Source organism: Castor canadensis, chromosome 13 (genome assembly GCF_047511655.1).
Source record: "Castor canadensis chromosome 13, mCasCan1.hap1v2, whole genome shotgun sequence".
Lineage (NCBI taxonomy): Eukaryota > Metazoa > Chordata > Mammalia > Rodentia > Castoridae > Castor > Castor canadensis.
The window spans coordinates 38,056,093-38,071,097 of NC_133398.1; the positions used below are offsets into that span (position 1 = coordinate 38,056,093).

The following is a 15,005-nucleotide window of genomic DNA, read 5'->3' on the forward strand; positions in this document are numbered from 1 at the left end:
ATGCTCACCATCTCTAGCAAGAAAGGAAATGCAAATTAAAACCACACTAAGATTCCACCTCACCCCTGTTAGAATAGCCATCATTAGCAACACCACCACCACCAGGTGTTGGCGAGGATGCGGGGAAACAGGAACCCTCTTGCACTATTGGTGGGAATGTAAACTAGTACAACCACTCTAGAAAAAAATTTGGAGGCTACTTAAAAAGCTAGACATTGATCTGCCATTTGATCCAGCATACCACTCTTGGGGATATACCCAAAAGACTGTGACAGAGGTTACTCCAGAGGCACCTGCACTCCCATGTTTATTGTGGCACTATTCACAATAGCCAAGTTATGGAAACAGCCAAGATGCCCCACCACCAACAAATGGATTAAGAAAATGTGGTATCTATACACAATGGAATTTTATGCAGCCATGAAGAAGAACGAAATGTTATTATTTGCTGGTAAATGGATGGAATTGGAGAACATCATTCTGAGTGAGGTTAGCCTGGCCCAAAAGACCAAAAATCGTACGTTCTCCCTCATATGTGGACATTAGATCAAGGGCAAACACAACAATGGCACTGGACTTTGAGCACATGATAAAAGTGAGAGCACACAAAGGAGGGGTGAGGATAGGTAAGACACCTAAAAAATTAGCTAGCATTTGTTGTCCTTAATGCAGAGAAACTAAAGCAGATACCTTAAAAGCAACTGAGGCCAATAGGAAAAGGGGACCAGGAACTAGAGAAAAGGTGAGATCAAAAAGAATTAACCTGGAAGGTAACACACACGCACAGGAAATTAATGTGAGTCAACTCCCTGTATAGCTATACTTATCTCAACTAGCAAAAACCCTTGTTCCTTCCTATTATTGTTTATACTCTCTCTACAACAAAATTAGAAATAAAGGCAAAATAGTTTTTGCTGGGTATTGAGGGGGTGGGGGGAGAGAGAGGGGGGAGGAGTGTGTGGTAAGGGAGGGGGTGGGAGCAGGGGGGAGAAATGACCCAAGCCTTGTATGCACGTATGAATAATAAAATAAAAAAAAGGGAAGAAGAAATGTTCTCCCACTTTTAAAAGACCTTGCAAAAGTAATTATTTTAGCATCTTGACAAAGAAAAGAAGGTTGATGGTAGCATATGGTGAATACAAAGGTAAGCCAGGCTTAGGCTGAAGCTGACACATCAGAAGACTTATGGGAAAAATGGAAAATAATTAGAATTCGGACAGCACTGTCAAACAGATGAGTCAAGACTACTTGAGGGCTTCTATGAGTATCAACATCCAGTTACATAGAACAAGTAAATCCCCTTTATTATATTTTAGTACTTTGTTAAGGTATAATTTTCATTCATTAAAATGCACAAATCTTAAAAAAAAAATCACTGGGTATCTACTGCACAGAAGTCAGTGTGCTAGATGCTATGGGGGAGAAAAAGATGAATATGACAGAGTCTCAGGCTTTAAGTAAATTTATTATTGGAGTTTAGTCTACTAACTACAATACCTGAAAAAAACGCCATCAAAATATAGAGGTGTTGAGTGGTGGAGGGCTTAGCAAGTGGAATGCCCTAAGTTCAAACCCCAGGGTCTACCTGGGGTACTACCACCAAAAAACCCCAAACAAACAAAAAACATAGAGGTGTCAAAAGCTAGTAGAAACAGTGAGCCTGTTAGCACATTATGAAAAAGTTTTAAGCCTATGCAGTCATCCCTCAGTATCTGTGTGAGAATGTCTCCAGGGCCCCATAGGTACCAAATCCATGATGTCCAAGTCTCTTAGACAGATATGGTAGCACTGGCATTTAATCTACATGTATCCTCCTGCATACTTTAAATCACCTCCAAACTACATATAATACCTAATAGAATTTAAATACTATATAAATACTTAGTATATTGTGTTGTTTATGGAATAGCAACAAGAAAAAATTCCATGTATGTTCAGTACAAATGCAATTTTTCTTTCAAATATTTTTAGTCATGGTTGGTTGAATTCATGCTTCGGAACCCACAGATATAGAGGCTAACTATATAATATATTGAAGTTGATATACAATCAATAGATATTTCTGTCCTGAGTGAAGTGTTCCTGTAGTCTGTTCAAGTCTTTCTTAGTTTAACAAGCATTTATTGAGCTCTTGGTAGTGGTCAGACCCTGTGCTAGGTCTTAGGGTTACCAGATGAGGAAAACATCACCCTTGACCATCTTCAGTCTTCTAATATGAGTGGGAGAGGCAAGTATAAAAGAAAATTTCAATCTAATATCAGGGCAGTGATACAGGTGAGCTTAGGGGGTTAGAGGTGCACAGAAGAAGGGACAGAAGTTAGGGCAAGTGGGATGCACAAGGATTCCTGGAAGAGAAGATGCCTGAATTACTTAGATAATATAGAGTAAGTGCTTCCCAGTTCTCTTAAACCTGGATATTAGGCCACCAGGTGACATAGAATTTAGACTGAAGGCTGACACTGTTGCTAAGCCTTTTACTCTTACTACTTCTAGTAATTCCCAGGCTATGTCTCCATAGAATTTGTCCCATTAGAGAGTGAGCCCTGATAACTCCTCTGCTCAGAATTGTCCTGAATGTCTACTTTGAAGCTCTTCTTCTGGCCCTCCTTCTTCAAGGTCCTCCTTGGCTCATGGCTCACAAGATTAGAAAGAAATTACCTTTCTTGGTTTTTGAAGATTCTACTCTGATTTTTTAAATTTGAGACAGGGCATCACTATGTAGCCCAAACTGGCCTCAAATTCTCCATCTTCCTACCTCAGTCTCCCCAGTGCTGGAATTACAGATACCACCACCATGCCCAGATGAGATTCCTCCCTTCTTCCCTCCCCCTCCCTTCTGTCTAGTTTCGTTTTTGATACAGGGTCTTGATATTTAGCCCAAGTTGGTCTTGAATTCTTGATCTTCTTGCCTTAGCCTCCTTAGTGCTAGGATTACAGGCAACACCACCATGCCCAGGTGAGATCCACTTTTTCAGACTCCATATATAACAACTGAGATCATGCAGTACTTTTCTTTCTGTGCCAGCTTATTTCACTTTACGTAATGTCCTGCAGGTTCATCCATGTTGTCACAAATGACAAAATTTCCTTCTTTTTTATGGCCGACCAGTATGATGGTTACTAGAGGCTAGGGCAGTGGCAAGGGAAAGGTTTGGAAGGTGTTGGTCAATGGTTATAACATTTCAGTTAGATAGGAAGAATAAAAACAAGAGATCTGTTGTACATGGTGACTATAGTTATTAACAATATATTGCGAAAATGCTAAGAGTAGATCTAAGAGTTCTCACCACAAAAATGATCACTATGTGAGGTACTTACTACATGTTAGTTTGAGTTAGCCATTTCACAATGTACATATATTTCAAAACAAGTACACAATAAATACATAATTTTATTTTAAAAAGATGGGGATGATTATTTCTTCCTCTTCCTCCTTCTCTTCTTTTTTTGGGGGGCAGGGTCTCACTATATAGCCCAGGCTGGCCTTCAATTCTAGGTCATCCTGCCTCAGCCTCTAGGGTGCTGGGATTATAGTCATGTGCCACCATAGCCCAGCTTATTCCTTTTTCTTTCCTTTAAAATTCTCTATGTCCCATGCTTAGCTCGGCATTAAAGCCCTGGATTTAATAAAGATTTGGTGACTGGACAAACACACAAGTGGAAAGATACTTATAAAGAGGTTCTGCCAATGAAGGCTAATCATTTCTTCCCTGTGAGAAGGTCTACATAATCACAGAGCAGCTAGGCTTAGAAGACCCTCAGGTAAGGCAAATTCTTTGTTTGACCTCTGTATGTGCAAGTCAGAAAACAGGTGGATGTCCAGCATGGCTGCACAGAGTATATAGAGTATAATGTCAAGTACAGTCTGGAGAGGAAGCTCACTAAAGTCATGGGTGTCCTAAAAAATGCAGTCCTTGAACTATCATGGCTCTCATGTGCTTCTGCCCCACTCTCCCTAGAGTTTCACTGATTCTTCCTTCCAAGTTCAGCAACAAGAAGACTACAGCAAATCAAAACAGTCATGAAAACAAAAAGAAAAAATCCTACTTGATTAATAGGGTCTTATAAACACTGGTATGTGGGACATAACCTAGGAAGTGCTGGAAATCAAAGATCCAACCCCAGGCTCCTCTGAATTCTTAGGTCTTTCCACTTTCCTTTCTGATGCCAAGGCTGATGGGACTGTCATTCATCTTGGCCCCTCCCCCATGGAAGTTGGAGGGGCGCTCCATTTTGCCATTCTCACCTCATTTGGAACATAGAACCCATGATTTCTCATCAATGTGGAAAAGTAAAATAGCTCCCATTTGGCTGAACTGTTAGACATCACTTCCAGTGCTGCTCAGTCAAAAAACCTTCCCTGGCTTGGGAACCACGGATCAGGAAAGTTATATTAAAGGCCACCAGAAACAACATGCTTTGCGAAACTAAAGAAGCAATTTCACAGCAAGAAATTAAAAACTTAATCCCCTCTGTTTAGGGTTGCCAGATTTAATAATAAAAAAATAGAGATCCAAAATAATCATATCCCAAATATCATATGAGGCACACTTACACTAAGAGTTATTCATTGTTTATCTAAAATTCAAATTTAACTAGGAATCCTTTAGTTTATCTGAAATCTTGCCTCTGTTATTTAGGTTTGTAAAGGTTTCTAAATATTAGTTCTACTGTTTTAAATTTTCTAAAGAAAGGTAATTCCAAAAGCTAATCTAGAAACTTTAGCTGTCTGGTTTTATCACATATTGAGATATAACATATATCATACAATCCACTATTTAAAATGTACAAATTAGTGGGTTTAAGTATGTTCACAGAGTTGTACAACCTAAATGTCTGCTTTTTGTGTTTATTGGAATGTTTTACTATAGAGTATTATATTTCTAAGGCTCTGACTAATTTTTTTGTTCTATGTGCTACAATATCTATGCCTTCCTCCTTCCTGATATCTTTTTTCCCTTTTCTGTCCTTTCCTTTTAGTTTTTCCAACTTATTTTCCCTTTGTGATTATGCTATTTTCTTTTTATTGATTTAAAAAAATACTCAAAGTAATATATATATATATTTTCACCAAGGAAATCACTGTTAATATATTACTATATATCCTTTGGGTCCTTCTTTTCCAGGTCATTTACACCCATATATATATGTACACTCTCACAGCTGTATGTATTTAAAACAAGTAAGATCTTACTGAATACATAGCTCTGAACATTGCTTTTTTCTTTTCACACTGTGTGTTAGAGATCTTTCCATGCTAATACATACAGGTTTACTTCACCTTTATGAAGTATTACTTAGTATTATTTAACCATCTCTCCATCATTGTTAATAATAATTATTATTATATTAAATATTATAATAGTAATTATCAAATATTAAATATTATAATAGTAATTAAATATTATAATTAATATTATAATTAAATATCAAATATTATAATAGTATATATTAAATTAATATATTAATTTAATTAATAAATTAATTACTATTAAATATTATAATAGTAATTATTATTACTGTGTTGTGGTAGTGGTGTTGATGATGGTGATATTTATAGAAGTGTATGGATGGTAAGGGGAAAGGAAAGGAGAAATATAATAGATGAGACAGTCTTACAAACTTTCCAGGCTCATATGATTCTATTTATATGTCAAGTCCAGAATAGGTAAATCCATAGAAATGGAAAGTGAATTAGTGGTTGCCAGGGCTAAGGGAAGAGGGAAATTGGGAGTGACTGCTAATGGACATGGGGTTTTTTGGAGGGTGGTAAAGAAAATGTTCTAAAATTAAGTTGTGGCAATAATTGCACAACTCTGTGAATATATTAAAAACCTCTGAAATGAGAGTTTTGTAGGTACTGTGCTAGGCAAATAATCTAGTAGAACCACACAACATATATGCAAAACAGCAAAGCAACAGTTCAAAATGGAATGTAAATAAGATTTTAGCCATGGTTTAGTCCTTTAATCCCAGCTACTCAGGAGGCAGAGACAGGGAGGATCTTGGGTAGAGACAACCTGGGCAAAAAGTTAGTGAGACTCCATCTCAATAAATAAGCCTGGTGTGGTAGTGCATGCCTATGGTCCCAATTGAGTGGGAGGCTGTAGATGGGAGGATCACAGTCCTATCCTGGGCAAAAATGCCAAGACCCTACCTGAAAAATAACCTAAAACAAAAAAGGCTGGGGCTGTGGCTCAAGTGGTAGAGCACTTGCCTAGCAAATGCAAAGCCCAGACTTCAAATCCCAGTACTGCCAAAAACCTTAAAAAGTTAAAATAAAGATTTTAAATGAACTGTAAAGATTCAAGAGAACTGAAATTATGTTCACATAATAACTTGTAAACAAATATTTACAGCAGCATTATTGATAATACCCAAAAGATAAATACAATACAAATATCCATCAAGTAATGAACAGGTAAATTGTGGCACATTCAATGGGATATTATTCATCCATAAAAAAGAAAGAAAAACTGGTACATACTACAACATGGATGGATCTTGAAAACATAAAGTGAAGGAAGCTAGTCACAAAAGCACACATGTAATATGACCTTGCTTATCCTTCTTCTTCTTCTTCTTTTTTTTTTTTTGGTGCTGGGAGGAACCAAACCCAGGGCCTTGCACATGCTAAGCAAGTACTCTCTATCACTGAGCTACAGCCCAGGCACCATATAATGCTATTTATATGTCAAGTCCAGAACAGGCAAAGTCATAGAGACAGAAAGTGGATCAGTAGTTTCCAGGGTTGGGGGACAAGAGGAATTGAAAGTGACTGCTAAGGGACATAGTTTTTTTGGGTGAGTATGTGTAGAAATGTTCCAATAAAGTTATGGTAATAGTTACAGAGATCTGTAAATATATTAAAAATTTTAAAAGGAAGAATTTTATGGCATGTGAATTATATCTCAATATAGTTGGGGGTTTTTTTTGGCTTTTTTTTTTTAACAGTAGAAACAAACACTATAGGAATTCAAGAAGGGGCAGAGATGATGGAGAAGGCTTTATGGAGAAGAACTCAATTTTAAACCTAAAAGATAAAAATAGGGTGATTAGCAACAGAGGAGACAGGTGTGCAGATAGGAAGAGTTCAGTGAAGAGTTTGGTGCTGAGAATAGACATGTATGATGCACAGGAAGTAGGAAAAATCTAAAGGAGGTGGGTAACAAGATCAGAAAGGCCCACAAGGTTAGACAAAACCTTACATTTTATCTGATAGATGATAAGGAATCACAGAAAGATTTTTGAACAGGTAAAAAGTGTGATAAAACAGGAATTAAAAAAAAAACTAATATGATAGAGTTACAGGGAAGTAGACTGCAGACACAAAAAACACTAAAAAGATTGCTATAATAGTCAACACTTGAAATGATAAAAGCCTGAACTAAAAAAGTGGTAGAAGATAGAAAGGGTAGGTAAGTAAGATGCTGGAATTTGTCAGTATTCACCCTGTGTGCTATAAATTTTCCAACAAGAATAGGCCTGATTATTCGGAATAGTGATGCCTGCCAAATTATCGGGGTTCCACTATTATTTTGTTGGCTTGGACAAATAGGACAAAATCTTGGGGACACCAATATTAATTGCTTTCTACTCAAAACAGCAGACATTAATTCCACCTGCAGTAGGTAGTTCTAGCTATCTGAAGGGATTGATGACAGGAAAATTGGTTTCTGTCCTTTTTTCCTTGGTAAAACTTTTGGTTTTTGAAATAACCCACATTTGTAAACATTGAACTCCTCAATTACCTTCAAGAATTAAAAGCATCCAGCTCTTAGAGATAATTTTTGCACAATCATTTACCAAGTGTTTACCATATATCAGACGTTGTCCAAAATGCATTACAAATATTACCTCTTTTAACCTTCACAGCAACCTTACTGGTAGCACTATTATGGTCCCTGTTTTAGAGATGAGTAACTGCAGCACAGAGAAATTAGGAGATTTGTCTAAGATAACACAGTAAATGGTAGAACTAGGATTTGTACCTAGATCACTGTCTCTGGAACTCATGCTCTTGATCATTATATGACCATGTGACCTTTACTTCATAGCACTTATTGCATATTAAATTAATCAACCTTTATTGATGGTAAAAACAGTTTTCACTTATCTGGAACATACTACTTACAAAAAGATGCAGAAGAAGTTGGTAAATTAGCCTCATCCGTCTCTCCTTTGGTTCTCATTAGAGTAGAACACTCCCTGGCTTTCCCTTAAATGAGTGTTTCCTGACTTCCTCCTTCTGGAACTGGGGTCTATACCTGTGGAATGGGCTCCCTCCTGGAAGTAATCAGACAACTGCCCAATGACAGAAAGTAAAGAAGGTATAATATGGTCCTTAATGAACTAATTTCATTCTCTGCACCTTCCCCATTCCTCAAAAGGAAGCCTAAATGTGGAAGTACATTCTGGCTTGCTTTTTAAAAATTTCATGTCAGAAGTTTTAAATTTTATTTTTTTCATGTCAGGCAGTTCCATTCTGAAAGATGGTTTGTATGTGATTACTCCAGTTCCCTTTGGAGTAATGATTTACCAAAGGAAATCATAGAAGTGATATGGAAATCCTCCCTAACAACATAGCCAGATTCATTTGTTCTGGCCACAAAAAGGCTGCATGGAAGGACCTTAAATGTCTCAATAACTTTTTTCACATTGACTACCTCTTTCTACTAGAAGGTAGTTGTGAAGAATGAGAAAGGAAGCAATATAAGCTTTATCAAATACTAGAAAGTATCAAAGACGAGAGATTGTAACTAACTGCTCAAATTAGAATTCTCAGATGGCAAAACAAGGGAGCTTGTACTTGTAAATATAAAGTATTTGCTTCCACAAAATATATTTCCCTTCCTTGTAATTGGTAGCTTGGTAGTTTGATTGGTAGGCTGGCCTATTTATTTATGTGCACAAGCATACATGCTTTTCAGAAGCAATAATGAGAACATACAGATTTAACTTCCTTTCCTGAATCCACTTACCAACTCCATATCGTCTGTCCTCAATTTGGCTTTCATATAGAGACATTGCAAAGTAGTACCAGCTACAATACCATGGAATCACTGTAAAGAAAATAAAAAGATTTGGAATGAGAATTTCTCATGCTGATACCGTTTTATTTAAACACGTGCTTGTGAAACTTGGAACTTGATCTCTGGAATCCAAAATAATCCACCCCTAACATATATTTGTGAGATTTTCAAATACACTTCATTTCTCCTCATCATAAAGGTGTTTTCAAAGCTTGGGAAGCAGATTTCACCTTCTGGCAACCAAGTTTATTGATGACTACAGTGTGTCAGAAAAATACATGTGATACTTAGAAATAGGTGAAAGAAATTACTGGCTGATCTTTTAATACAGTTTGAGACTTACATCTTTGGTTATTTTTCAAATTGTCTGGACTATTTATAACTATGTAGAGCAGAGGTTAACATGTAGATTTTTATCCAGTAGAGAAAGAAATATTTTATGCTGGAAGGAAAAGATAATTCCAAAGGTTATGAATTACTGCATTTTATGATATTAATTAGTTTTATATATAATTTGGAAATTGTAGTGTTTCTTTATTAAATTACCTATAATAAACTTATACATACCTAGCTCCTAAATTTTCACTTGAAGTGGTCTTAATATCTTACTGGTTCTCTCACTAGTTAATTAAATAAAACTTTTGATAACTTCTTTTCATATGAAAATTATGGGTTTTTTAATCTTTGAAAATTATGCTTTATCAATTCCCATGAGTTTACTCTACAAACAAGTCTTTCTTTTCTTCCCTTCTTTCTCTCCATCTGCTATGGTTTGAATACGAAAGTCCCCCACAGGCTCATGTGTTGAATGTTTTGTCCCCAGCTGGTGGTGCTATTTTGGGAGGTTCTAGAAAATTTAGGAGGTGGGGCCTAGTTAGAGGAATTAGGTCACTGGGGGGTGTGCCTTTGAAGTTTACACCTGGTCCCCAGTTCCTTCCTTGCTCTCTGCTTCTTGTCCACCATGAGGTAAGGCCCTCCTCTGCCACACATTCTTATCACCATGATGTTATGCCCATGAATGAGGTCAAGCAGCCCTGGACTCACTCTCTGAAGCTGTGAGCCAAAATAAATCCTTCCTCCCTTACATTGTTTACATCAGACCTTCTGTCACAGTGACAAGGAAGCTAATTCACCATCCTTAACCCAACTAAGAAAATAAAGTATATTTACTTTAATTAATTTCTTTCAGGTCCCTTAAGTCCCTAAGCAGATATGCCAAGACTAGAAAACTTGGCTGAAAATACCTATAAAGCTAGGCATAAAACTACAGGAAACAAAGTGTTGAGTATTATGACAAACTTGTGAAAAATTATATGCTTCCTATAAAAGTATCCAGATTTTTTAGAAAGAAAATCAAATACTGTGCAAGGCAAACAAAGTTAATTTGTGTTTGTAGGCTACAAGAGTTTTACTCCCACCTGAGGCAAATCTCTTTCTTCTGTCAATAGAATCTGTTTCCCTAATCAGTGTCAGCAGTTCTAACACAATCATTCTCTAGGCACCCAGTCCAACCCATGGTTGTCTCCATCCCCACAGTAGGCCTGGGATTCTGACTACTGTCGAAAATAGAGTCAGGAATGGATGGCTTCAAGTTCTGGATGATCTCCAATCCCTACAGAGCCATCAGCAGCTTTCAGAAGGCAGCTGGTCAAATCCCCACCACCAGCACAGCTTAAAATGTGACATGAATAGAGCACATGGCCAGTGAGGGGGCTTGAGTAGTGACCAGCTGGAACCAGGCACTCACCCAGTGTCAGCACACACACATTACATGGAAGCCAATGGAGGGAATACTTAAGCTCTTAAACTCAGAGGAAGAGTGGAAGAATTCGAGGAAAGGGAGAAAGAAATGGGGTATGGAAAAAAAATGGGAAAAGATGGCGTAAAATAGGATTAGGAGGCACAGAATTGGCTTTTATGTTATGGTGTGCTACTAATTATGACTTGGGGAACATTATTAACCATTTCCTGCCTCAATTTTCTTCTAAAATGTGAATTTAAAAAAAAAAAAACAAAAAACAGGAGCTGGGCATGGTGGCTTGTGCCTATATTCCAACTATTCCAGAGGTGGAGATTAAGAGGATTGTGGTTAAAGGCCAGTCCAGGAAAAGAGTTAGTGAGACCTCCATTCCAACAAATAAGCCAGGTATGGTTATAGTCATGCCTGTAATCTCAGCTACCCTGAAGGCATAGGGAGGAGGACTGTAATCCCAGGCCATTCCAGGCAAAAAGCAAATCCCTGTCTAAAAAATAACTTACTGTAAAAAAGGGCTGGAGGTATGGCTCAAGTGACAGAGCATTTGCCTAGCAAGCACAAGGCTTTGACTTCCAACCTTAGTACTGTCCCCCCTCAAAAAAACAGGTAATATCTGGGTATGGTGGTGCACACTTGTAATCCCAGCACTAAGGAGGCAGAGGTAGGAAGATTACAAATTCAAGACCAGCCTGAGATACAATAATGGGGTCTTGACTCAAAAAAATAAAAAATAAAAACAAAAAAATTTTAAAAAGGAAATAAATTAGAGGGGTACAGGATGGAGAAAGTGATTAAGGAATAAATTTGTCAAAGAGAGGTTTAGGAGTAATTATATGTTAAAAACAAAGTAATGCATTAGCCTCCATTATGAGGCTGAGATAGACAGAAGAGTTGTGACAGAATTGAATCAAGTAATACATGGAACTGCCTGCCACAGTGCTTGACACAAAGTAGTCAATTAATAGCAATATTTTAAAATTGTAATATGCACATCTGCCATGTTGGTAAAAAATTGTAATGCTGTGTTACAAAGAAAATGGAACCATTAGAACATATATCTTCTTGTTAGTGGTATTAGAAATTGGAAAACCACTGTGGAAAATAATTTGGCCTTACCTAATAAAGTTGATGAAGCACTTATCCTACAACCCAGCAAGTCCATTTTTAGGTATACACACCAGCAAAACATTTTCTTTGGGACTGTGTAGCCAATGAAAAATACAAAACTCAGTGGCTCAAGGGGTAGAACAGCTGCCTAGAAAGAGTGAAGCCCTGAGTTCAAACCCGAGAACCACCAAAAAAATTTACAAAATTCAGGAGAGAGATTAGGAAGAAGGAAGGAGAGAGGATGGAGAATAGAGCCTCAGGCTACTCTTGTGCCTATGTTATTGTAACTCTTTACAACTTACACATTTGTTATACACTTTATACCAGTTAAATATATAGCAACAAAAAGAACTGTACAGTTAAAGTGAATATATCAATTGTAGACCATGGTTGTTTTGATATATCAAGTAGTATCACGTAGGCAACTGGATATATGATTCTGGACCACTGGAAGAAAGTTATATATATTTATTAAACACCATTATAGGTATATAGGGATGTATTCCCTATACATCAGAGAATAGAGACAGAGGGAGCATGGTTGGCTGTGGGTGCAATTTAAAATGGGTAGCCAGAGAAAGTCTCACAGAGAAGGTGATGCTCAGTCAGAGATCCCAAAGAGAGCAACTATGAAACTGAGGGAGAGAGTGCAAATGCAAGTCCTAAGATAGGAACATGTTTGATGATTTGTAGGGCAGCAAGGAAGGAAGTACGGTTAAAGGTTAGAAACAAGAGAAATGTGTTGCCAGAGAGGTTGGGTGGGGCAGGCACAGAAAGTGTAGGTCTTTGCGGGTCATTATTGTTTATGTCATGGAAAGTCACTGGAGGGTCTGGAGCAAAAGAGTTCTCTGACCTGACTTACAATGATCACTGTGACTGATGCGCTGAAAACACCGTGCAGAAGCAGGGAGGTCAGATGATGGCTGCTGCAGTAATTTCAGCAAGCAGTGACAGTAGTTTGGACTAGGATGGGAACCTAGAAGTTGTGAGAAGTGGCCAGATCTTAAATATAATCTGACGGTAGAGTCAATAGATTTTGTTAATGGATTAAAAAAGGGTTGTAAGAGAAATGGAGTAGTCAAAAGTGACACTAAGTTTTTTGGCTTGAGCAACTGGAAAGTTGTTGTTAGCTGAGATGGAAGAAGAATGAGGTTTAAGGGGTGAAAATCAGGAGTTAGGTTTTGGCATCATGAAGTTTAAGCTGCCTTTAAAACATCTAACGTAGAGGTGACTGGTGACAGCTGGATATACCAGTTTAGAATTCTGGGGGAGAGGTTCAGCATGAAGATAGGAAGTTGGAAGTCATAAGTGTACAGATGGTATTTAAAGCTTTGGAAGTGAGATCAATTACAGAAAAAGAAAAAAAAAAAACAGGTACAAAGCCTTGAGGTATTCCAGGAGAGATGCCTTGAAGAAGAGAAGGAAAAAGCTGATATCAGGTCATATGAGATAAGGACAGAGACCATAAATTTAGTGAGATGATAGCTAGTGAGATGATAGCCTTAGTAAAGTTAATTGTGGTACACTGAAAACAAAGTAGAGACCATGAGAATAAACTGTAGCTATTCTCTTGTAACAACTAAGAAAACATGCATCAAAGGTATGAATCTGATCTGGGCATGGTGGCATATGCCTGTAATCCCAGCATTTGGGGTGGCTAAGGAAGGAGGAACATGAATTTGAGGTCAGATTGGGCTAATAGTGATATCCTGCCTCAAAACAAATCAAAACAGAAGGTACTAGTGATTCACTAGTCACTAGTCACTAGCGACAGGTATGAGTGACTATGTGGCTAATGCTCTTTTCATTGTATACTTTGGTAATATATTGATATCATAAGGACAGTGACATATTTCAGGCCAATAAGATTTTACAAGTTAACTCTATTTTTCAGGGAATCATTTTATATATGAAGTGTTTTTAGTAAGTTAAAATATACTTTGTATATAGGAATTCAACCTCTAGCTAGCTAGGCAAAGGTGCAGTTCAAAGCCTTTAAGCAGCCTCTCCCAATTTTCCTAACTCGCTGTCACACAAATTCCCAGAAAAGGCCAGAATCACTAGTGAATCATTTGAAGACATTCTACCTTCTCATCTCAGTCTTTTCTGTTCTCATAGTTTCTCAACAGTTCATTAAGATAGTTGTCTGTCTTGTTTTCATGACAGTGAATTCTCCTGGGTTTTCTCCCACTATCTCTTTGACTGCTTTGCTGTGTGATGTCATGAAGTTCTGCTAACCCAATTTAAACTCTTGAACCATTACTTATCAAATGTACAACCTTGGACTAATGAGATAATCACTCTGAACTTCAGTTTCTCACCTCTGATATGAATACATTCACTTACTTTGGTTGTAAGGATTACTTAAGATAAGGTATAGCAAGCATTTCCTATAGTGTCTTACACATACTAGGTTCTCTCACTCCAAAGCATTATTCTTATCCTTATTCTCTCCCCAATGTGCTTTTCCTGAGTGATGGTCATGAGACCATCTTTCTTTCACATCTCTAGTCGTGACTCTAAAAACTTTATTTCTAGTCCTGAATTCATACAGTTGGATATTTCCTCACTAACATCTTCAAAAAAACATGTTCTAAAATGATGTTCCTCACCTTCCCTGATTTTAGGCATATCTTTTTCTCTGCCTCACTATTCTGTAATTTGCTCATGAAATACACACATCACATTTTTCCTTCTGTGAAGTCATCTATAGCCCAATCAGAGAGTCTCTTGAAGCTATTACTACCTCTTTTCTGTTCCAACCAATATCATCTCAGGCTTTTTATACTTTCCTCCTGAATCCAATCTTGTTATTTGCTTCCAACTTTTATAATCTATACACTGCTTCCCAAAAGCAGTGTCTGGTATCTTCTTAACAACTAACTCAAAAACCTTCAGTGGCTTCTGCTAGGTCACTCAACAAAATTCAGGTATGCTCTGCTTCACATTCAAGATGCTCAAATTTGAACCCAAACTACTCTTTCATCTTTCTCTCCTACTATTTACCTTTATCCAAACTAACCTGTTCATGGCCCATGTTTCTTCATATGTGCCACTGTTCATTCTGTTCATTCCAAAAGTTATAACCTTCTCTATTTCAACTCAAATTC

General features: G+C 37.4%; 1 protein-coding gene across 1 annotated transcript in view; it reads right to left on the bottom strand.

The window, feature by feature from the left end:
* The window catches only part of LOC109677506 (phospholipid-transporting ATPase FetA-like), a 99,345-nt gene that overhangs the window by 75,282 nt on the left and 9,058 nt on the right, over positions 1 to 15,005 (bottom strand). The window contains exon 3 of the mRNA XM_074051522.1: positions 8,982 to 9,062. Within this exon, the coding sequence (XP_073907623.1) occupies positions 8,982 to 9,027 (46 nt within the window). The 5' untranslated portion in view covers positions 9,028 to 9,062. The remainder of the gene's footprint in view (positions 1 to 8,981; positions 9,063 to 15,005) is intronic.